The 24,885-nt window shown below is 37.7% G+C and overlaps 1 protein-coding gene across 1 annotated transcript in view; it reads right to left on the reverse strand.

The window, feature by feature from the left end:
* pitpnm3 (PITPNM family member 3) overlaps nt 1-24,885 on the reverse strand; it is a 189,052-nt gene that overhangs the window by 70,493 nt on the left and 93,674 nt on the right. The window contains exons 4-5 of the mRNA XM_037677586.1: nt 20,959-21,029; nt 20,615-20,835 (exon numbers count right to left, since the gene is read on the reverse strand). Coding sequence (XP_037533514.1) covers nt 20,615-20,835; nt 20,959-21,029 — 292 coding nt within the window. The remainder of the gene's footprint in view (nt 1-20,614; nt 20,836-20,958; nt 21,030-24,885) is intronic.

Genomic DNA, 24,885 nt, shown 5'->3' on the forward strand with positions numbered 1-24,885 from the left:
TTGTTGAATACAGATAAAATTTAAACTGGTAAGAAAAGTCAATTCCATTAAAGGACGACAGATGTGGGTTTTCTATGGCTGATGTTAATCATATAAAGCCGGGGAAGCCAATGGTTAATATAAAACACCTTTTTTTATTATTAATTTTAGTTGGTAAGTATTTTTCTTTCAACAAAATACAACTATTGTTTATGTAAACACAAATTTAACAACCCTTGGAAAACGTGTGCACTTAAAAATAACATGGAAAATCATTCTCACTTAAAAAAACTACATTGTGTGCTGCATTAAACTAGTTGTAGCAGCTGCTTCTGCAGTTTAGTTTTTTATTTAAATTGATTAAGTCTGTACAAGAATGACCAACTGCAGATTTTGTAAAAGTGGCAAATATCAGCCGGTTAATCTGTCTCTCTTTATTTCTAACACTAATAATATTTAGATGTTAATTTAAACTCCCTTAAACTTAATGTAAACACTGTTAATAGTTTAAAATGAAAAAGGACAGAGTACGAGTGTTCTGAGAGGCAGAGGAAATGTCTTTAGGAGTCAAACCCAAAGTTTGTAAAATCACTTTTAAAATCAATGGTGAGGATTAATAATCAGCATGGAGAGCATATTTAAAAGTCATAAAATCCTCCCCACAGTCATATCTGTCTTAGCTGTATGTCTATTTGATAAAGTAGTTCAGACTGCATGGCGTTTACTGAGATACAAATCAGACCTTCACCTCATTCACCAACAGCTAATATGAATGAACAAACATGATTCCAAGCAAACACTGCAGCTGTAGTGCACGTGAACATTCAACGAAACGAATAAAAGGCATTTTTCTGGTTTGCAACATGTTGATGTGACATTCAGCAGCTGGCAAACATGTCACATGAATGAAAAAATGAGTTGTAGCTGTTCTGGTCAAACCTTGAAACTAGTGCACCTATACACCCATTATCTCTGGACAGCTGGGGATACATTTCTTTAAATAAAGCTCTCAAGCTACATTTATAAGTCCGCCTGAGAGGACTACATGCAGGCACTTTACCGTTTTGTATTTCTGTCATATTATTACAAGAACTTTGCCCTCATTAGGATTTACCTGGCTGTTTAAAAGACAAATCCATCTCAAAGGTAAATTAGAACACCAAATTGTCCAGAACAGTTCAATAAACCATCAACAACAACAACGCCATAAGAGCAAGGTCAGAGATAGAAAGTGACGAGAAAACATGGCATAATATCCTCTTTTTTTAATAACAGGAGGCAAACAACAAAGACATTACCAGCACCCTGCTCAGCAGCGTGAGACAAAATCAACTTTTCTCTGTCAAACAAACACAATAAGTTTTATTTCCTCTTTTGTTTTTTTGTACAGTAATGACAGCTGACAAACAACACTGGAATAAATTACAGCCACCCCCACATTGTGAGTGGGAATCAGACTGACTTTAATCCCTCTGCACACTAAACTCTCCTGATTGTCCTGGTGCTTCACAAAAGCCTAAAACCAACATGACATCCAGCATCAGCTGAATTTATGTGCAACATTTCTCTCCAACCTGTAGTGGAATGATGCTCCTTTGGAGTGTAATTTTCAGTAACTCTTTCTTATTGATGATTAAAACTGTCTAAAGCATGTAAGTATGTTTCCAGTGTGAATAATGAGCACACTTTTATTATTAATGTGTTTCTATTTAACCCTGTATGTCCATATTTCATTCTTGATTTATATGTTTTTTCATTATGCCTTTATAACTACACTATTTTTTCCCTGTTCCACTGATCCTGATATTTAATTTCAATTTCCAACTTACTTAGACTTTAATTAAAATGTATTGAGCTTATAAAATTATGCAAAAGTACATTTTTGTTGCTACCTTCGCAGGCCGATCTGCCATTCTACTGATCACTTCTGTATTTTAAAAAATAATAATGATCGCAGATTTAACCTTATTCTGTTTCCATCGAGCTTCCGAGTCCGTTGTTGACTGATGGATAACAGGTCTGGCGATGATTGATGAGAAACTTGAGGCTGATTGAATACAAGCGTTAGCAGGAATGATGTTTTTTTTTTTTTTTTTCAGGAATGATGTTGAACAAGCAACGATTAGGAATATAGGAGCAAAACAGATTACTGCAAACAACGTTTAAAAAATGGCAGATTATAGCGTTCAAACCAAGTTTATAACTAAAATCAAACACCGTAACTGTAAGATGTGTTAAACTAAGAAGAGTTGTTGATCTAAAAATATAATTCTACAGCAAACTTGCCTAATAATCAAGGTGCAGAATGTAACAATGCATGAAATGATGCATAATAATATTTTGGGCTAGCTATCTCAAATTTCTCCCAGAGGTTACGTGAATAATGACGCTCTGCTGCTCCTCCCCTCCTCCTATTACACCCATCCCCGTCCCGAGGACACCTGTGGGCCTTATCAGAACTGTGCCACTGATAGACACTGTACCATTTTATCAGAACTATAGAACTTTCTGGCAGTGTCCAAGGACAACACACGGCCTTTGTTGACCTTCTCATGCACTTTGTAATATGAAGTCATTGGATGTTGCTGTTTATGTTGCGAGGTCTTTTTTTGCAACTTCCACACTGTGCCCCAGCCAGGACATTTTTACCTCCTTTACCTTCTCGTGTTCTCTTTTCCTTATCTACTTTGTATATCTGTATGAAACAGGTCTCTCTTGTAAATGAGTCCTTGAGGGTCAATGGGAATTAACCTGTATAAATAAAGGTTGAATGAAAAAATCACAACATACAGAACATACAGTGATGATATCTGTACTGTTATTTTAACGTCTGCATGTCTTGTTTAATATGGATGTTTTATGTGCTTATACTGACTGTGAAACAAATTGTCCCTTGGAGATAATAAAAATTCTTGAACTTGAAGTAACGGGAAAAAGTACTTCCTATACATAAATACTGGTAGGTTTTATACTGATGACATCAACTGTGAGGATGAATCTTTAAAAAAAAAAAAATAATAATAAAAAAAGGGGGGGGGGTTATATTGCCAATAAAATTCTAGAAAATTTGGAGTGAATAACTTGTCAAGTGTGTAAAAACCATTAAGTAAAAGACAAAAACTGCACTTTTGGCCTTCTGGGAAAAAAAAAATAGAAGTTTACAGAAATTCATTTCAGCTACAGTAAGATTATTTTGATCATATTACTTGTGTTTGTCAGCTGATGTTTTTGAAATAAGGAAAATACTCAGTGGCACAGTTGTTTTCATATCATCTAATGTGAATCAACGATTTTCAGTCACCAGCACTGAGGAGAAAGAAGGATTTTTTACATCAAGGAAGCCTCGTTTTGAAATTGGTAGTTTTGCCATTAGCCTTTTTTTTTTTAAAGAAAACTATAAAAGGCTCTTTAAAAAAAGAAAGAAGAAAAAATAATGAGACAATTTTCACATCAGTCTATTTCCTGTCGACACCCTTTCTTTTCATGCTTGAGATTTTCTTGGGCAACAATTTTCTTCTCATTCTTGGTGTCTGAGGGTGTTTTCAAACTACGACTTGGAGACAGGTGTGCTGGAGTCCCACATGTGCCACCAGTGGTGTAATCAAGAGCTCTTCGAGTGCTCAGCCGTGCCTTTTCCACTCACGCCGAGAGTAGAACTGAAACGCTTAAAAGAGCCCTGCCACAACTCAGTGTTTGAATTTTGTGACATACTGTATGTGGAAATTTAGAGAGCATTTCAACAGTATCACCTTAAACCCAAAGACTATTTTCAGTATTTTTACAACTCAAGTTGATTTTACAAGGATGCATTTCTGTGGTTTCTGTAAAATGTGGAAAGAAAACTCATAATCTCAGGCTTCTGAAGCCCCATAGCAGATCTACAAAGACTTGAAGCAATGCATTACAAAACACCCAGAGTGAGCAGACCGGCCAATTATAGCACTGTGACCAGGTACGGACTGCAACCTTGTTACCACAGTAACCATAATGCACTAGTGATGACTGGAAACATTTAGTCCTGCATATTTATTTGCAGAAAGTCTTTCCAGAACATAGGATTCAAACAACTAGTCTGCTGCTCGGCTCTGTATGCACTGTTGCTCATAACAAGGAATTTATACTTAACGTTTAATTGTTAAAACCATATTTCACAACACCAAAGTTCATGCTCAATAATCCAGGTAAATATTCAACAATGTTCAGTCAGGTCATCTGGGCGGTTTATTTTTTTGCTGAGACGTTCCGTCCTTCATCCAAAGGGCTTCATCAGTCTGGAGACACCAAACAAACTGATTTCCACAAACAGCATACTCCATAGTGGGAAACAAAAAACTATTTGCTAGTGCTAAGATGGCCTATGGAGCCTGCCCTCTCCCCCATCAACTCCTCTGAGACAGTCATGCCAAAGTGGTTGAAAACACCTAAATTCATGCTCAGTAATCCTCCTTAGCACCAGTAAACAGTTTTTTTTTTCCACTATGGAGTATGTTGTTTGTGGAAATCAGTTTGTTTGGTGTCTCCTCAGATTGAAGGGTGGAGGATGAAATGTCTCAGCAAAAAAAGAAACCGTCCAGATGACCTGACTGAACATTGTTGCATATTTCACATTGTCTACACAATGTGTAAAGCTTGTTCTCTGTTCGGAGAGTTTCTTATGTGGTTTCTCTCCAGCATGTTTTCAACTGCACTAATTGCCCTTAATGAACAAGTAGCAGGAATTCCTCCTGAGGATGCGCTGCTTGTTTGCCACCCAGAATGAAGTGTATGAACTGCATGCACTTATTTGCATAGGAACAGTTTTATTCCTTCAACAAAACATGCTACATAAACTATTTTCTGCCAAGTCAAGCACAGAGATGGCAGTGTTTTAGCTTGAGGAGGAAATGCAATAACAAAAAACTATCAGATTACCTCGCAATTTAACTCGCACTAACTTGTTTATTAGCTGCTCATTGATTCTGTTTTAGAGCTGGGAGCTGAGAAATCCCTGCATCCCAGCTACGTGCCTCTGTGGCTTGATCTGATTAGAATCTTGTTAACAGCTGCTGCTTTCATGAAGTCCCTTAAAATGCACTTGTTCAACAAAACCAACAACAAAAAAAGAGACAAATTATAATTCAAAACACAACTTCGTTAATGAGTCAAACCACCGAGCCACCAGACAGGGATGGAGTTTAACACCTGCTGCACAGCTCCACAAATGTCAGGTGAGATGCTGATCATTTGCACTGCATAACTGCTTGAGCACTTGTAGGTGTCATTATCACAGAGTCGCCAGAGTTTTTCATTCAGAAGTGTGCAGAAAAAATAACTTAAGCGAACAAGCTATCGGTAGTTTGGTAGCATTTGTAACAGCAGTTTGGAGAAAATTGAAATAATTTTTAAAACAAGGTTTTTGCTTCACCAAATTCCATCTTTATTTAATGGATATAATCCGTCTTAAAACCCTTAACTATTATTTCCTCACTTGCTGTTGGGGATTTATGTTCTAGGGTTTTATGGTGTATTCTTTACTAGGTAAAAATGTAATCTATCAAACCTCAGAAGAAGAAAAAAACCTACCATACACCAAAAAATTGCAGAAAATTCAACAAAAAAAAAAACCTCTACTTTTTGTTTGTCACAAGAGACGCATCAACAATTCTCTCAATAGCAGCAAAGTTTGCATAAGTGGAATTGATGATTAACTTGCTCATATGCACACATTGATGATAATTCGCAGGAGATATTAAATACAAAAATAGACAGTCAATTTAAAACAATAATGCAGTTTTATGTTCTTGAAAACACAAAGGAAAAGCCTAACGTGCAGATTTATGAGGGTCTGAACACATCAGATCAACTAATCGCAATTTTTTTAAAGACATCCCCTAATTGACACTTAAATGCTGAATAATTATAAAACTGTTTCTATAGCAAGAGATGCCCTATCATCCTCAAAGTTTTATTGAAATTAGAGCTCGACTGATTTATCGGTAGGGCCAATATTTTTGGCCAATATAGACATTTGGGGACCTATCAATATTGGTGATAATTGTCCCATTATGTGCACTTATAAACACTTTTAATTTTCACCCCTGAAATGCTGGGAAACTGCCATAATTGTAAAATGTATCCAGCAGAGGGTGCATGAAGACTACTTTCTAGTCATGGCCGCTCACTTTAAGTTTCACTTTCAGCACAGTCGAAGCAGCGAGCAATACCGTGTAGCATAATTTTGCTGAACAGAGCACGGTAAGTTTATTTTACCTGATCTGTAAAATAAAATAAACAAATCAACAATAATAAATTGTCTTTAATCCTCGAAGCCACTCGTCATTAGCTACGTGCCTGTCACGTTAGCAAGCTAACGTTTAGTTAACCTAGCATAGGCTATAGCTTTGTAAAACTTTATCCATAACAATAAATCTAACGTAGAAGTAAAATATATCAGTGTTAGTAACGGTATCTTTGTCGTCCTCAATAAAATGAATTGTTTGTCTGAAATCTTTACTTCTCTGCAAAAAAAACAAAAAAAAAAACTGCTGCAGTCAATACTAATTAGGACTTCACCATATGTGACTGACATGAACAGTGAAGGGCATTTATTTGTTTAATTTATATTTTGTAACATACTTAACTTTATGATGAATAGTGGAAGATAAAATATGTGAACACACGTTAGGAAGCCTGTTTTATGACTAGTGCACCACTTGTAAAACCTACTGACTACAAATAGCATGGATCTGATTTGCTTAGCTTCATGGTTGCTAACAGCTGTGCAAAATAAACAAGCCCTGCTCCACTTGCTGTTTACTTAGATTCTTGGGGATGGACAAAGCTCAAAAAGTTCCATCTATTATATTGGTTACGGGCATTTGCCCTCCTTCCCAATATCTGCATCGGCAATAGCCAACATTTCCATATTGGTCGGGCTCTAATTGAAATGTGAGATTGAAGAGATCTATTAGCAATAGCAGAAGGATAAAGCCAATTAAACCTAAATCAGCCTTATCTCATGCAGCATAACTCTGAGATTTAATCTTTTTTGCCACCCAACTTACCATATAATAGCAAATCGAGAAACATCAAAATCTGTCTTGTTTTTTTCTTAACTGTTCTCCACCTCCCATCGTTTGTAATGGCTGGCTTCGCATTGCACAATTTGTTAGCAATTAACATGAAAAGCAGTGACCCTTGCAGAGATTTCTTAATTCAAGGTCTTAAATAAGCAGAGGCATGCCCCCAGCCATAAGTGCCCAGAATAATGGGCCCTCTGACCTCAGCTCAGGGAGGCAGTCACCACTGACTGGACTTTATGAATATAAAACTGGGTTAGAATTGCTGCTGAAAACAGGAGTCTGCTACACCTTCTGTCCAGGAGTCCTTATTAAATGAAATGTTTGCCTCTCTTGCAGCTGTGGCAGTAACAGGAAACTGCAGAAGAAATCAAACAGAGCCTTTTTATCATTTCTATTAATTGGACACAATTATTTTTCTGCTCAAATATATTCTGTGTGGGATGCATTTGTGCAAATGTGTTCACAGATTACACAAGTCTTCTGACACCTATAGCCGATAGCTAGTACCGGTAAGATCATATAATCAGACAGAGCTGCTGTAATAATGAGCTCCATATTGTGTCCGTTGGGGCCTTCTCCAAGCACAGCATCAAGGACAACCCAAGAAGCAAAACAAGATCTTTCTTCCTACCGAGACCAACAATACATCAGAATTGCCCAGAAATTAGTCCAAGGTTTGTTTATGTGGAAGTTTGTCTCCGAGGCGCTAAGAGGTTTTGCCACATCCACTCCGAGGTGCGATTTTTCAGCTAAAGTGTTACCCAGACTGAGCGCAAATTATCCACACAGCCACGATTCGTCTCCCAGTGGCTGCCTGCTGCTCACATGTTTATGTTGGCATTCAAATAAATGAGTCTCCACACACCCACAAGTCCAACACTGTCATTAGAGCACGCGGTGTTAACTAACAAAAGAGTGTGTGGGCGTGTTTGAATGCCTACTGACTGCACATATTGTGAGAGTATGTACAAGATCAGAAGCCATCTGGAGAGGAATGTAGTCTTTTGTTTAATTAAACCGGGGGGGTTGAAACAACGTTTAAATTCTCCCTGTTGACGGGAGATTTTTAATCAGCTGTTTAGAAATTAACAAAGGAGATCTGTCCTTGTTGTGACTTGAGTCACAGCTGGGTTATTATAGGTGAGCTGTGTGGATTTCAATTGGTTATCAAAAAATCTAAAGAATCTGTTTGAGTTTTCTAAGAATGTGTCATCACTGTACTGGTTCAGATATTAAAAAAAAATAATAAAGCATGGAACTATTTAGCATTTGTTTTGGGTTTATAGTATGCAAATGTAAAAAGTTCTTGTTGTGCCATAGGAATGTGAAACAATTTAGTTGAATAAATTAAAAAATACTTAATGAAATAAAAGGAAATAGCAGAACCGTTTTCATTCAAAGTTCAAATATTTCATTAATGAACAAACAGAGGAAGATGTCAAAGAAATCACTGACAGACTTTTGCCTTAAGGACACAGCTCACCTTTTTAGAATTGTATATTTTTGTCAGATAGTTTGGTCCAAACATGTAACAATAATCTAGTGGATTATGGTGCCTCAGTATTTTCATCAAAGTCTGGATCGATGTTATGATTTCAAAACCAATGGCCTAAAGGACAAACCAAGATAGGCAGGAGTCTGATTCTTTTCTGAGCATTAGGTTGAACATGTGTCTAAATGACCTGGAAAATGTGTACTGACAACTTGGCTAAAATGGGATCAATTTGATCTAAAACTAAAAATGAAGTATGCATCAAAATTTATATTTAGATGTGAAATAGATGTTGAAATTTAGCAAAAGACTGGCAAAAATAAATGAACACTGCAGACTGTCACATTTGGATGCTTTTGTGACACATATTAAAAAGATTCACCATAATTTTTAAGTTGTCTTCTACCAGGAAATTACAAATTCGTAAATGTATCCTCTAGTTAACCACTAAACCACTGTCTCCTTTTTCAAATCGAAGCTGAATAAAGAGTGTGGCACTTTTTTTTTTTTTTTTTTTTCATGATGACTCACAACATACATGTGCAAAATTAGAAACTGAAAAATAGATTTAAAAAGACCAATAATTAAATAGGAAAATGTATGTTAATATATATACTGTATTTATATATGCATGTTATAAAAACTAAACTGCTTGAGATACGTGTGGCCTAAATTGAGTTGAATAGATTGCGGTCTAAATGAGGGCTACTAATTTACTTGTCATTAATGTCATGTCAGTTGCTCGATGGGTTTTTCCACACAAAATCAGTTTTTTCAGTTTGCTCTAATGTGAAAGCAGAGCGAGCACCTTCCTGTTGGTCCCTCACACCGGCTGACGACTTAGCTCCATATGATATATGAGTAGAACACAATGGGATCGCGGCAATTAAAAAAAAAAAAAACTTTTACATAAACTTATCTGTGATGACACATTACAATACCAGGAGATGATAACTTACTGCACTTCTATATATAAATAATGATGACTCACAACACTATTTACATTGTAAACATGTTTATAAAGATATACCTGTATAACCTTAACTCAAACCCAAATGTAAATAAACCAGTTATTCTGAAAAATACATTATACAATGATAACATACGTTAAATGTAAATAACATGTTTTCTTTGTAAAAAAAAAAAAAAACTTGTAAAAAAAACCTCCTTCTTAATTGATCTTCAGGTGGCTTCTTCACGCTTGCAAGATGTCAAGATATATGTTCTCACTGATGTATTTGCATAATAAAAATATGTTTTTTTGATCATGCATAATCTCTGAGACTCCATTCTGTGTGTGGGCTCCTGGCAGACGTTTCCTCTGAAGGGGTAAGGGATAAGTAATGTGCAATTGGTCAGAACATTGTGGGTGCATTCATGTGGCAGAGTGAGTGAAGTGCACTAATTTTATATAGATTGAACCGCTCTGCTGAGGAGCGGCTGGCTGAGGCTGTTAGAAAATACAGCCATCAATGCAACTGTTACAGCAAAACGTACAAGATCATAAAATACATCTTATAAAGATAGCCACAGAACTCCTGGCAGGAGATTGCACATCATGGATGAGACAGAGTGGAGAGATGTAGGCAGGTCTCCATGGCTATGGTGGCCAGGAGGGAGTATGCCTCCGCCAGACAGTGTTTCACGTGTCCCTACACGGAAAAAATGCTACGCTGCAAAAATGTAGCTGGAATGCTGAGGGCTGAATGACTTTACTGCAAATTGTTGAATAATATGAAACTGAATTCTTATTTTTTGATAAACTGTAGCTAAAAGCTGGAATTAGCAAGACTTGACGTGCTTCAGGATGCAGCTACAGGTATCACATCTGTGCTAAGTTGTCACAATCACAGTCCTGCTTCAGATGTTACACCAGTGTGTCAACCCCACAACACTGATACTATTGATGCAAACACACTAACCACAACACTGATACAAATCAACAAAGTCCATGCTCAATAATCCAGGTATAAAATCCAACATTTTTCAGTCAGGTCATCTGGACAGTTTCTTTTTTTGTGCTGAAACATTTCGCCTTTGATCCGGAAGGTTTCATCAGTCAAGGAAACAACAAAACTGATTCTTCCTCCAACAGCTTACTCCAAAGTGGAACAAACCAGTTCTGCTTGTGATTAGATGGCCTCTTTGGTATGCCCCTCCTCCATTGCCAGCCCTCTTCCTTGTTGACAGTCTTGTCAAACTGGTTGAAAACAACAAAGTCCAAAGACTGATACACATCCACCACGGTGATAAAACACCACAACTTCAAGGGATGCATCCTGTTGTATCAAGCATGATGGGGAAACAACAGTGATCTTAACACAACTAAAGACCTAACCAAGACCCTGTGAGAACCATCCACAATCAGGATGATGTGTCTGGTGCTGCAGTGGGGTTGTTGTCAACTGTGTATGAGGCCTAAACTGTGGTGGATAAAAATTATGATGTCTTTAACTATATAGCAGGGCTGTACTACGTCTGGGTTTGAACTGTTTACATATTGTTGGAGTACAAAATGAGGTATACTGAGCTGGTGCAACTATAATGCACATGTATTTAGACCAAAAGGCCATTGTATTGATCCTAATTATCCAAAAGTAGCATGTATATGTATATGTATGCTTAGATGTGTAAGTATACATATATAGGTTAATCATGAATGTAGTACTCCCTGCCACCTTGTGCATGTGCATATTGTATTTTTCCAAATTTTGTATTCTGCTTCTTTTATTATTATTTCATACTGTATGTGTATTTTTTCTGTATAATTAGAACATGCTACTGGATGCCTCAAATTAAAAAGTATCTATCTATCTATCTATCTATCTATCTATCTATCTATCTATCTACCTATCTATCTATCTATCTATCTATCTATCATAAATTTCATGGCAGCATGATGGCTCAGTGGTTAGCACTGTTGCCTCACAGCAAGAAGGTCCTGGGTTCAGTCCTTGGTTGGACCTGGGGTCTTTCTGTGTGGAGTTTGCATGTTCTTCTCGTGCTTGTGTCAGTTTTCTCCCACAGATCAAAAACATGCATGTTAGGCTGCCTTCAGGCCCAGGCCTCCCTTGCAAAAGAGATCTGTGATCTCAATGGGATTTACCTGGTTAAATAAAGGTTAATTCAAGGATTCAAGGTTCTTTATTTGTCATTCATACCCCATGTGGTACATGTGGTGGAATGCAATTGTGTACACAGGATCCCAGTTACATCCAACAATAAAATGTAAATGAAAAACAGTAATAAGACCTAAGATATGAACTTAAAAAAAACATCAACTAAATGTACACTAAACACTAATAGCGTAAAAACATTATGTCAAACAGCAGCACGAACATGAGTTTGTGTGAGCAGATGAGCACGAATGAACACAGCAACATGAAACAGATCAGCAGCAACATGATGTGATTTTTTTTTCACAGTGATTATTCTGGTTAGATATTCATGAGTCTAACAGCTTCAGGGTAGAAGCTGTTCCTCAGTCTAGTGGTTCTACACTTAATGCTCCTTAACCTCTTTCCAGAGGGGAGTGGGGCAAAAAGTGAGTGTGATGGGTGAGTGGGGTCCTTCATGATGCAGGTGGCCCTCTTCCTGCATCTGGAGGTGTAGATGTCTGTGATGGTGGGGAGACTGACTCCAACAGACCTCTGTGCAGCCTTCACCACTCTCTGCAAATATTTTCTTTCTGCAGCTGTGCAGCCTCCATGCCACACATTGATGCTGGAGCACAGGATGCTCTCCACTGCACACCTGTAGAAGGAGGTAAGGACTGAGCTTCCCAGACCAGCTCGTCTCAGCCACATGAGGAAGTAGAGTCTCTGATGAGCTTTCTTGATCAGGCTGGTGGTGTTGTTGCCCCAGTTGAGGTTGTCATTCAGGTGTACACCCAAGTACTTGTAGCTGGAGACTACTTCCACTGCAGATCCTCTTATATTCAGGGGGAGTAGGTGTGTTTGTTCTTTCTGAAGTCCAAGATCATCCCCTTTGTCTTCTTCACAATGATTTGAAGGTTATTCTCTTTGCACCAGCTCTCCAGGTGTTCCACTTCCTGCCTGTAGCTGGACTCATCATTGTTTGTGATGCATCCCACCACCGCTGTATCATCTGCAAACTTTACAATATGACAGCCTGGATGGGTATCTGCACAATCATATGTGAGCAGAGTGAACAGGAGATGGCTCAGCACACATCCCTGAGGAGTGCCAGTGCTCAGGGTTATTTGTGGAGGAGGAGACGTTAGAGAGAAGAAGAATAAATGAGGATATTTCAAAACATTTTGACAAAGCTTTGCTAAAAACAAAGTGGAAAATGCCTGCTCTAGAACAAATTCCAAATAAAACACACAAACCAATTATAACTTTATGATGGTGTTTTCATTTCATGAAATGAAATGCATTTTTCAGGGTGAACTGTGTGTGCCTGTGTGTCCACATGCATGCAATAATAAAAATTGGACACATGCAGCCTCGAGTCAGAGCTGCTTAGGTCCAGTGGGAACCGGTTGTTTTGAATATTTCATATATGAATGTGCAAAAAGCCAAGTACATGTCAAGCTGACGGGTGGTCACACCTCGCAGCTCTTGTTACACTCGTCTTGCTTCCAAAGCTAACATCAAATCAGTCTGCAACCAGGAAGAAGCCTTGACTTGACTTCAAAACACGTTCTGTCAGCCACGGTGATTAGTGACATTCCAGAGGAAAACATCCTCAACGTATAATTGGAGAGCAGTGAAAACTAATTGAGGCTGTCAGAGATAAAAACCAGTGACCACTGGGACATGTAGCATAAAATATGAAATGAAATCATTAGTAAGGCTTCAGCAGCTCTCTGCAAAAGACAGTAGTCAAGATATAAAGAAAATGATAAGCGTGGGCATGTATAAAAAATAAAAATCTGCCACCTGATGTATTTACACACAACATAAATACAAACAATCCATGAGTTATAATGGTGTGACATTTATGTTGAGGGAAAAGTCACCAGCTGACTGTTCATCCCTGAGATGCTACCACTAATCATCAATTAGCTTTTCTTTTTCAAAGTGACCCAAGAAATGACACCTGAATGCAAACTGATAGAAGGTAATTACTTAAACAGATCACTGCACACGTTACAGATGCCTCAGGACCAATGAGAACTATATAATGTAAATTAGCTTTTCACTCATGGGGCAGGCGGTCTACAATTAAAAACAGTATTTAAAAAGGTTAGGAGTTTAATATTCCACATGCTTTACAGGGGCTGAGAAATTTCCTCTGCATACTAATTCATTTTTCAACATCTGTTTAAGAGCCTTCGATCGATGTATTTTCTCAATTAACCTTGATTACTTGGGTCAACCTTGCACATTTTTGACAAGCACCTGCAGCCCTGCAGTTTTTAAGCTTTATCTACGGTACTTGAACAGGGAAGCTAAGCGCTGTCTATTTATTGCTGTCTATTAGTTAAGAAAAATTTGTTTAAAAAGAGATAAAATGTTATTTTCTGTGTAAATGTTGAGTGCTTAATGACTTTTCTATAATTTGTTGAAGAAGGTTAAAGTATATTGGCAGTTAAAAAGATGAACATAACTAAAATTAGTTAAACAACTAAAAACGGTAGATATAAGCTAAAAACAAGAAACCAGTGGCTAAAAGTTTAAAAAACAAAACCATAAATGAAAGTTAAAATGCAAAATAGTAGCTAGATACTTTACAGACATTTACAGACATTTACACCTCCAGATGCAGGAAGAGAGCCACCTGCATCATGAAGGACCCCACTCACCCAGCACACACACTTTTTGCCCCTCTCTCCTGAGGAAGGAAGTTAAGGAGCATTAAGTGTAAAACCACTAGACTGCGGAACAGCTTCTACCCTGAGGCTGTTAGACTCATGAATCTCTAACCAGAATAATCACTGTGAAGAATCACATCATGTTGCTGCTGATCTGTTTCATGTTGCTGCTGATCTGTTTCATGTTGCTGTGTTCATTCATGCTCATCTGCTCACACAGACTCATGTTTGTGCTGCTGTTCGGCGTATTGTCTTCATTGTTTTTATGCTATTAGTGCTTAACGTATTTTTAGTTGATGTTTTTCTTAGTTCAAATGTGCGAACAATAAAGAAACTCTGACTCTGAAAAAGAAAAACTCCAGATGAAAGCTAAAAATAGTAGTTACTCATAGATAAAACTAACAACGTTGTAGCTAAATACAAGGATTAGCAAAGAAAAGCTAAAATGCTAAAATTACCACAAATGTAGCTAAAAGTTTAAATGCGCAAAACTGTAAATGAAGGCCAAGAATAGAGTAAATGTAAGCTAAGTATGGTAAAAAAATAAATAGCTAAAATTAAAAAAAAAAAAACTCGACTGTCGATGACAGCAAAAATAGCTAAATTGAAGCTAAAAGCTAAAAACAGCAAAAGAGTTTAGAATTTAAAGTTAAAATTAGCTAATTCAAAGAATCGGATTAAATTACCAAAAATTTTGATCAAAGATAAAATTCACGAAACTATTGCTCTAAGCTAAAATTAGCCAAATTGTTGCTAAAACAACAAACCTGTATCTAGAGGCTAAAAAAGCAAAACAGTAGCTAAAAGTTAAAATATAACACAATTTTAGTTCAAAGCTATAACTATTGCACTAAACAAAAAATATCAATACAGCAACCAGAATGTCGATTAGCAAAATGATAGCTACATGCTAAAATGAGCATAAGAAGACAAAAATAGAGTATCGTACTTCTGCCGAAGCAGATTTGTAAGAACAACATTTTTATTGAAAATGAAGAGATTTTTTTTTTTCTATGGGGGATTTGTTTTTCATTAATAAAGTTAATTCAGGCAGCACAGTGGATCAGTTGGTAGAACTGTTGACTCTCAGTGAGAAGGTCGCCGGATCAAATTCCGGCCAAGGACGCATGTTCTCTCTGTGCATGTATGGGTTTTCTCCGGGTACTCCAGTTTCCTCCCACAGACCAAAAACATGCATGTTAGTCCGACTGGTAACTAAATTGTCCCTAGGTGTGAGTGAGAGAGTGAATGGTTGTTTGTCTCGTTTGTCTCTGTGTCCCTGTGATGGACTGGAGATCTGTCCAGGGTGTCCTCCACCTCTCGCACAGTGACTGCTGGATATGGGCACCATGATTCCCATGACCCGAAAAGGAAGAAGTGGGGAAAGATAATGGATGGATGGATGGACAGAAGTTAATTCAAAAAGTTAGAGATATCAGAATTAGATATATTTTTACAATCAAGTCAAACATTTTGATATGTACAGTACAAGTAGGTTTCTTTCGGCTGCTCCCTTCTTCAGGGGTCACCACAGCGAGAAAACTCACATGAAAGACTTGGCAATTTGTTTTACACCGGATGTGGCGTATGAAAAAAAAAAACTTTGATTGCAAAAACAAGCTAAACAATGAGGCTGACACCTTGACTACTTTTAAAACTAGGATGAAATCTTTCCTTTTTGATAAATCCTATAGTCAGGGTCAGCTTGGGTTTCCTGAGCTATCCCTTAGTTATGCTGCTATAGGGTTAGACTGCTGGAGGACAAATTGACCACATTTCCTCACTCTGCTGCTGTCTTTTCTTGCTCTACTCTACTGGTACTCTCTAATTATTTCTATCTTAACGACAGATTCAATGAAAATGCAATCAATGGCAGATTATAATCTGATTTTTTTAATAATCCCTCGCTTTCATGCAAGGATGTGAATTATTTAAGCAGACTGACTGTGGTCATATTCATGAAGGTACATATTGTATTTAAACAAATATAAGTGCCTTTACTCACAAACTCCAACTTCTTATGTTGCAGCTTTTGTTGTTGTTTTGTAATAAAGGTTGAATTGTGTCTGTCGAGTGGGATTTAGACCCATCATGTAGTGCTGGATGCTGCTGAGAGCTTCTTCACGAAACAAAAGCTTTTAATTGAATCAACCTGAACCACCATTTGCAATAACCTCTAATCCAGCTGTCTGAGAAGGTAGGAAAGATAAATATGGATCCATATCAGAAACTTTCAAATATCCTAGTTAACTCCTGGGAAAATTGGCATCTTAAGTGACAATAACACCACAGCTTTTCGGTTGTGTTCTTTTACAGAAGGTGTTATGAGTTTCAAAATGTCTCGCTTGTCAATTTTAAATGTGTACATCCTCAGATACAAATTCAACACCTACTACTCAAATTTTGGCGTAATTGAGAGAAAGCAAACAGAACTCGTATGTATGGGTCTAAAAACAAGGAGTGATACTGTTTTTGTTTTTTTACGCTTTCCTTTCACTGAACTGCTGTTGTGAAATTAGGCTGTATGATAGATCTGTAATTTTAATTTCATGGCATTTTTTTCTCCAAATGATTAATCCTAAGGCAATCACACAACCATATTTACTGGCTTTTTTTTAGTATTTTATCCCCACCTACAGTATTTGGTGTACCTGTTGTCGACTTTAAAAAAATGTTTTACCTCATTGGGTTTGGTCTTTTTAATTCTTTTGAAACTTTGATGATATGATGAATTCATACCAACCTCTTTGCAATTATCTCTTTTTGTAGCAGCATGCAAACCTCGTATATAATGTGATGTAATTCTGTTTCAAACATTGACTTGTTTAGAAACTGTCATTTCGCTGAATTGCTTTCAGACTTTTGGAAAGAAGTCTGACAACCGGTTTTATTGCTGTGAGATTTGTTTGAGCAGGTTGAGACAGCACTATATCAACTAAACAGTTCAAGAAGTTCTCTAGGAGTCACTTATTCACATTGTTTTCTCGTCCTTTGCAACATTTTAACTAAAGCTAATATATTTATTGTCATGGCTTTCAAAGGTTGCTTGTTCAGGTCTCATTTAATGTGTGACAGTTTTTATATTCACGGGGACAAAAACTGAACACACCACTGATTCTGAAATGTTTGAGGATAATAACCCAAATAATGGAAGATGGCAGATGTCTCTCAATGTTTTTTGTTTGTGGTTAGCAAGCAAAACTAATATTGCAATTTTAGGGATGCACAAAACAACTAGAAACAAATCTATTATTATATTTGTTATTTTTATTATTTAAGAGCGTGTAAGTTTAGAGTATAGATTACTAGGTCTATTTTAATCTTGCAGAAAAGAGCCTTAAGAATTATAACGAAAACTCATTACTATCATCCTACTAGTGTATTATTTTGTAAAATGAAGTTGCTGGGGTTTTATGATTTGGTGGAATATAATATTCTTTTGTTAATGTATAAAGCACGTCATTATACACTGCCCTCAAATATTCAAGTGCTTTTTGTAAAAAGAAAAAGTTGTTATAATCTAAAGGGCACTGATATTTTTGTTAAACCTAAATATAGAACTAGTTTAAAGGGTCGGTCAACGTTGATACATGGATTAGGACTATGGAATAGTTTGGAAACTGATGTTAAAACAGCTCAGTCAATGTCTGTATTCAAGAAAAAAATTAAGAGTATAATGTTGCAAAGATATATGTAATTTGGTTAATATAAAATGTTTTTAAAATCATTATATTACTATAAGTTGATTATTTGTTTCATGGTTGACTAATGCATGAATTGCATTGATTGTTTAGTTGTTGAAAAATTGTTTTCATGAATGACTATTGCTTTAATTGATTGTTTGTATTGATTTTTTGTCTAAGAAGGGGCAGTTATTATAAGATTTTTTCTTCTTCTGCTTCCTTTCATTTTAAATTTTCTTTTCTGTCTTTTTTTATCCATATGGATTGTAAATTGTTTTTTCCTGTGTTTTAATTTGAAATGAATAAAATAAATGAAATGAAATGAAATGAAATGAAAAGTATAGAGAGGTATGTTATTGCTAAAATCAAGGATTTTATTAAAGGAACACTAAACCAGTGTTTTAAAAAGAAAACACGAGGGAGACAATCACATTGGTTCCTGTTTTTTGGATTCGGCTGGTTGCTGGTTTTATCTACAATCAAGGAAGTCGTTGGCAGCAAATTTTTGACCCGATCACGCTACTTGCTTTTATGATGGCTTGGTTCATGCCTCGAGAACCCAGACTCAAATGCTTTGGGCAGAATGGATCAGATCTCAGGGATTTTACTCAGTCACGTTCCATCGGTGTGGCCATGTAATTTGGACATTTCGGAACTGAGTGGACCAACACAGACTTAAGGTAGATGTCATTAAGTTCTGCCTGATCCCAAAACAACTGCGTGTTTATCTGAATTTGGCTCCCTTGGCTGGCCTTGATGATCATCTTATCTGAATTCGCCTGGAGAACATGTAATCTGACGCTCACCACCCCCTCCCTGAGGAATTTCCAGTTGATAACCAGATGAACCAGCTGAATAAACTTGTGCCATCATTTCAGGATGCTTGAATTCTCATAGTTGTTATTCTTGGCCATTCCTCGACATACCTCGAGAATTTTTATGGATCTCACTGGAGGACATTGACTGATTATTCCATCTTTATCAGAACTCTTACAGTGCCCTGGAGAGCATCTATGATCATGCTCACTGATCTCACCTCCCCCCTCTGCAGAATGTCTACATCACTATGTGCTTGTTTGTGCGACATGTTTTTTAATATCAGAGTTTTTTCTTCTCAGGCAGGAAAAAAAATGTCTGATAGGAATTTTTTCGCCTCCAATTCCTACACGTGTCCAGTTTACCACTTTTATTGTCTGTCCAAACAGGTCTCACTTGTAAATGAGTCTTTGAGGCTCAGTGTGACTTATTTGTTTAAATAAAGGTTGAATGAATGAAAATGTATCATGTAATAGGTAAAAGTGGCTATTAATGACACAATCGGCTTGCCATAGCTGGCCACGATCCTCTGCCTGGAGCAACCGAATCAGCTTCATTTTGCTGTGCCGCCCCAACAAAATGCAGCTGATTTGACTGCCAAAGTGCATTTATTAAGCAAAAGTTAGACTGAGACACACCTTTACCATAATTTCGAGCAAACAAATAAATGTTTTTAGGTGTTTATCTTGTTAAATTTCGAAGAAATGCGCAGAGGCTCATCCCTCTGCGTGCCCGCTTCCGTGAATCGTGTTTTGAAATACAGCTGATTAGACCATTAATAATAATAATAATAATAATAATAATTTCATCACAATGTCAGCACTGTATGTTTCCATACAATGGCGAAATTAGTCTCTGCATTTAACCCATCCACCACCAGGTGGTGCAGTGGGCAGCTATTGAAAGCGCCCGGGAGGCATTTTGGGGATGAGGTGTGCTGCCCAAAGACACCACGTGATGTGCAGTGACTGGGGATCGAACCTGGGACTTTTGGGTCCCAAGCCGGCTGCCCTGCCTCTACACCATCTCCGGCCCCCATAAAAGAACATTTATTAAAGGTAGACTGAGATACACATTTACTATAATTGCAAGCAAACAAATATTGTTTTTAAGTTTTAGTCTTGTTAAATTCTAGTTAAAGTCCTCCTGTGCACCCTCCCGCAGCTGCCATTTGGCGATTTTTGGCACAACACTGGCCCACATTTCCGGGTTCGGCCCACATTTCCGGTTTGTCAACGGTGACGCAAAACAAATGCGACATGTTAGCGGTGACGCATAATAGATGCAACGTATATGGCAAAGCGACATATTCATGGGTTTTTCCACTTTATTAGTCATATTTGAACTGATGCGATGGAAAATACGGTACTGCCTTTGAGCAGACTTGGAGACGAAGCGATTTGTAAACATCTCGATGCTTGTTTTTTTCAAAGCTGCTCCATCTTGCAAGATTAAACCTGGAATGAGAAAATATCTTCTCCTTTCCTGTGTGGCTTATTTATTTAATGAGCTGATGATAGGATAATGAAATTTTCCAACATCCAGCTATACCAAGACAACAGAACAACCATCATCAATAGTAAAAAAGCAAGTCATTAAAACCTCTTAAAGGTTGTTTCTGTGCTGTCATGTTTCAAAACCTAATGAGGGAGTGTATGGTGCTGCAGTTGGTTAAGCCTGTTGCCTTGCAGATATCAAACCACTCAAGTTTGTGTATTTTATGCCTTTCTGTTTAACCATAAGCTCCCTGAGTTGTCAGTAGAAAATGAGGTCAGTGTAACTGAGTTTTGGGAACGCCACTTACTTAGACACCAGGGAGAAGGCATCGGCACACACGGCAGGACATGGCACCAGCTTGATCATCACATGCTCCGACACAGCCTGGAAATGCGCCCGTGTCACCTTCTCTAACACCGAGGCCAACGTGGCCACATCGCCAGCTTTTGTGCTCGGGTCACCACCTGCTGTGTCCAAGATGTTTCCTCCGTGCACCACGAGGAGCAGCACGTGAGTCTTACATTTCCTCTACAAAAGGAATAGGAAAAATTTGATAATTTAAAGCAGAGACTCAAATGGATGGAAATAAAAGAGGAAGCATTTAGTGACAGCAGTGGGGCTGCGCAGGAAGTTCCATTACCAAACGCTTACCTCTGCATCATCCAGCCCTTCGATGCTGCTCTGAGGAGCACACCGTGGACCTCCCAGCTGGTACAGACCCTCTGCATTAGATGAGTAAAGGACGGGAGCAGGAGGTGGCAGGAAAGAAGGAGAAAAAAGGTGGAAACAGTGTCACTGCAGTAATTACTTCCCCCCAAACACACCAACACAGAAGCATAAATGCTGATCAGAAAATAGTCATTATTACTAATGTCTCTACATCTCTCTTCATCCCAGTTTCAAATTGTGCAGTGGCTCTGGAATGGAATAACCATAAGATTGAGTCAGTGCAGGCAGTAAACAGCAGGAGCATGATGGTTTTCTCTGCTACAGTGTCTACATTCATCATATCTAAACAGATTATGTCTTGTCTAATTCTGTGAAAAACAAATTTTGTAAAAGAACAAACTTGGTCGTTTTTAATGACAAATAAAAAAAAGAGTCTGCTTCACTCTGTGTAATGAGGTTCCTCATAGAGACCGGTACAAATTCATTAGCCAATCCAGAAGCCTCTGCATGCAGCGTCATGTAAATCCTGAGCCCTCTCCGCCTCTCGTTCTGTTTCCTGCCTGCAGGCTCAGGGCACTCCTCTGTGCTCTGCTCACTGACTCGTTGTTTATTTGGCCCCCTTGTCTGGGACGGACTGTCATGGGAGGCTCTCACAGACTCGTTTCGCCGCCGGCTCCCTTCTTCCATTCCCATCTCACAGTCTGCCTGCTTGTCTAGAAACAGAAAAAACTCACACAAGGGACTCTGAGCACGGCACTATTTTTGGTCACAATGTAACAGGAAATCGATGAAGGGAAGTTTTCTTCCTTTTTTTCTGAAACACTGAAGGGAGGCAGAGCAGGAAACGGTATGGAATGTTTTCTGAGCAAACACTTCTGCAATTTATAATATATTATTAAAGATTATGCAATATTTGTTTTAAGAACATTGTGCTTTACTGGACAGTTTGCTTGTTCCTGATTTCATCAACAAATATTTCTAGACAGTGGCATAAATCAAAGGATGACAACATTTCATGGGGAATTCAGACTGAAAGTATCTCAAATTCAGGTCCCACAATTTTAGCTACTAAAATAAAATAAAATAAAAAAACAGTCATTGAATTTACCACTAATATGTTTCTGCCTCAGTGAATCAACAATCTATTTTCTTACTTCTAGCCCTTCTAAAGAATTTACTTTTTTTTTCAGTTCAGAGTTTTTCCAACATAAATTAACAGTTTTGACTATTGCAAAAAAAAATGGTCTTTAACATAATATTTTGTTAATATTGTATAGATAGAATCGTATAGTCTAAAAGGTAAGGATTCTAACAATAAAGTAGTGAAAAGTTAGAAACTGTGGGTCAAGTTCAATTTGTGTGGATTGTGTTGCACATTTTGTTTTTAAAAGCAGCTAAAATGTCATTTTATGTTTGAAACATGAGTTATTTGTGGTCATATTGTGATCATATCAAGGGTGTATTTTTTATGATTTGAAGGAAAAGGCAAAAGTCAGAGAACCCCTGACTTGCCCATGAAAGTTATTAAAAAAAACAATCTGGAAACTTGGTAAAACCGTTCTGGAGCACCTCCTTGAAGCAGCTCACTTTCATTTCTGTGGCTGGTTGATGTAATTTACTTGTTCACAATGAGGTGCGTGAATAAACCATTAGACAACTCAAGACAAAGGTTAAAAACATTGTGAGAAACAGGACGCACCTCTGGCCATCAGCTGTTTGACCCACATCCATCTGGACAGATGTTCAGAGCAATTATGTCCCACACAAACAGAAACAGAGTTTTCCCTGGAGCAATGGTCTCCAGAACCCCTTACCAAACCAAAAACTCTCAGATTACAAAAAACTTACTTTCACATATAACACATAACTTGATCATTGCATGTACAACTGGGTCATTCACCCAACTGGTTGAAATGACAGTAACTTTTCTTTTTGTTTCTTCATAGGGGGACAATGGGTTAGTATGTCATGGCACTTGTTTTTAGTGCTGCTGCACATGAGAATGTGCCACCAGAAGCTCTTTACACTAAAGTATAATCACAATAAACTTTATCTTATGTTTGATCTATTAAAAAAAAAGACAATCTATGGCAACGTTGAACAACTTTGTCCCATATTCTCTTCAATTAATCTAATAAATCACGTAACTGTAATGTATACATTTGACATTTTATGCCACAAATATGATGTTAATTCGATAGCTAGTTTCCTTTAGCATGTGTAAAGCAGGGCTGTCTGAAACAACGATCCAACATAAAGCCTGGAAATTAGAATGATTAATATGCATTTATTAGTTTAATATATTTATTTATTTATTGACATGATGCTACAAGATCTTTTTGGATTGCCTTCTGTGATGGATCCACGGATCAGTCCATTGATGGATCAGGTCCATCCAGCCATCTTAATTAACTGCTAAATATTTTTGTTATTAAATGTAGCATTTTGACATATCCAATGATCGCAGCCCTAGACCAGCTTCACAGAAACATACTAAAGTTCTGCAATAACTCCACTTCTAAATCAACTCAATTGGCTCCCAGTTCATTATCGACATAATCTGGTCCTCTGGATATTAAAAAAAAAAATGTCCTAAAACATTGCAGTGGCTGTCAGTCTGCAACAAACAGCTGCGTTCAGCGGGTTGTAGGAAAGATTGACAGAGGAAAAAGTGGAGCTTTAGTCACTTTCTCATTTGTGAAAGCGGCTCACATGCTGGGCTCCTCCTGAGTTCAACGTCAAGTGAGACATTTGTCTGGTATTGGAGAAAACTGACTAAATTGTAATTCTATTGGCACAGCACAGTGGTATAAACTTCCTCCCTGTGGTTCGAACCACGTCAGTTTTCTCCCCTGCATAATCCGTCTGCATACCTGTTTTCATTTTTTGTGTTCCTACTTTCTCCTCTCCTGAATCCTGCCAATCGATTTGCCCCTTATAAAGCTGATCTCTCCCTGCAATCATTTTCTCCCCAAAAAAGTGGCCCAACCTAGAAAGCATTCTGCAGAAAGCTGACGGTGCCATAGCTCAGCAGCACTGTGCCCACTTCCATTGACTTAAAGGCTGATGCACTGATTCACTTGGTGCATCTGTTGTCAGACAGGAGTCTGACACATGTCATAATGAAGCTTCAAGTGTGAGGAAGAGAAAATTGACCCCAGAAAGAGGATTGTGAAGATGAAAGGGCTCTACAGAGAAGTCTGCAAGAGCTGAAAGCAGAAGGATGGGCTACTGATTCATCCTGTGAATCATTCTGTTAGAGTAGCTATTATGAATAAAAAAAGTTTATTTTTTTTTCATCTATTGCATACAGAGTTTCTGTTTATTTCTGAGTGAATCTTTTGTTGCTCTGAGGTCTCGACCCTTTCCACCATACTTCCACATTTATCACATTCAAATGAGCAGATGGGGAGGAAGACAAGAGCAGCAGGATGGGAGCAACAAGCAAAAAGCTGCATTCATCAAAAGCAAGATTGGCTTCCAGGCTGCAGATTTATATCACCCCAGGGACGAAAGAAAATGGAAAAATAACCTCAGAGTTTCCTGGCTGCTGGTGGGTGAATGAACTCATTAGAGAAGAGAAACAGAAAAGAAACTGTCCAGATGACCTGACTGAAAATTGTTGGATTGTATACCTGGATTACTGAGCATGGACTTTTTTGAACTCATTAGAGAGTTGATGGCACATTATCTGTGTCGCTGGGTGGACAAGCAGAGCAACGCATTGTCTTCTGCTGGAAAAGGATTTTTGTCTCAAAATCATCAGCTCATAGAAAGCAGCAAGTTTAAAGGATTTCTCTGTGGGTATATTTACAAAACTTAAAGCAAATTGCTCTTTCATTTTGGCAAAAAAACAAACAGATGTTTCTTTCTGGTGAATCAAGAACATTGTTTTGAAGCGGCTCTTAA

The sequence above is a fragment of the Nematolebias whitei genome, chromosome 6 (genome assembly GCF_014905685.2).
Source record: "Nematolebias whitei isolate Nwh7 chromosome 6, NemWhi1, whole genome shotgun sequence".
NCBI lineage: Eukaryota > Metazoa > Chordata > Actinopteri > Cyprinodontiformes > Rivulidae > Nematolebias > Nematolebias whitei.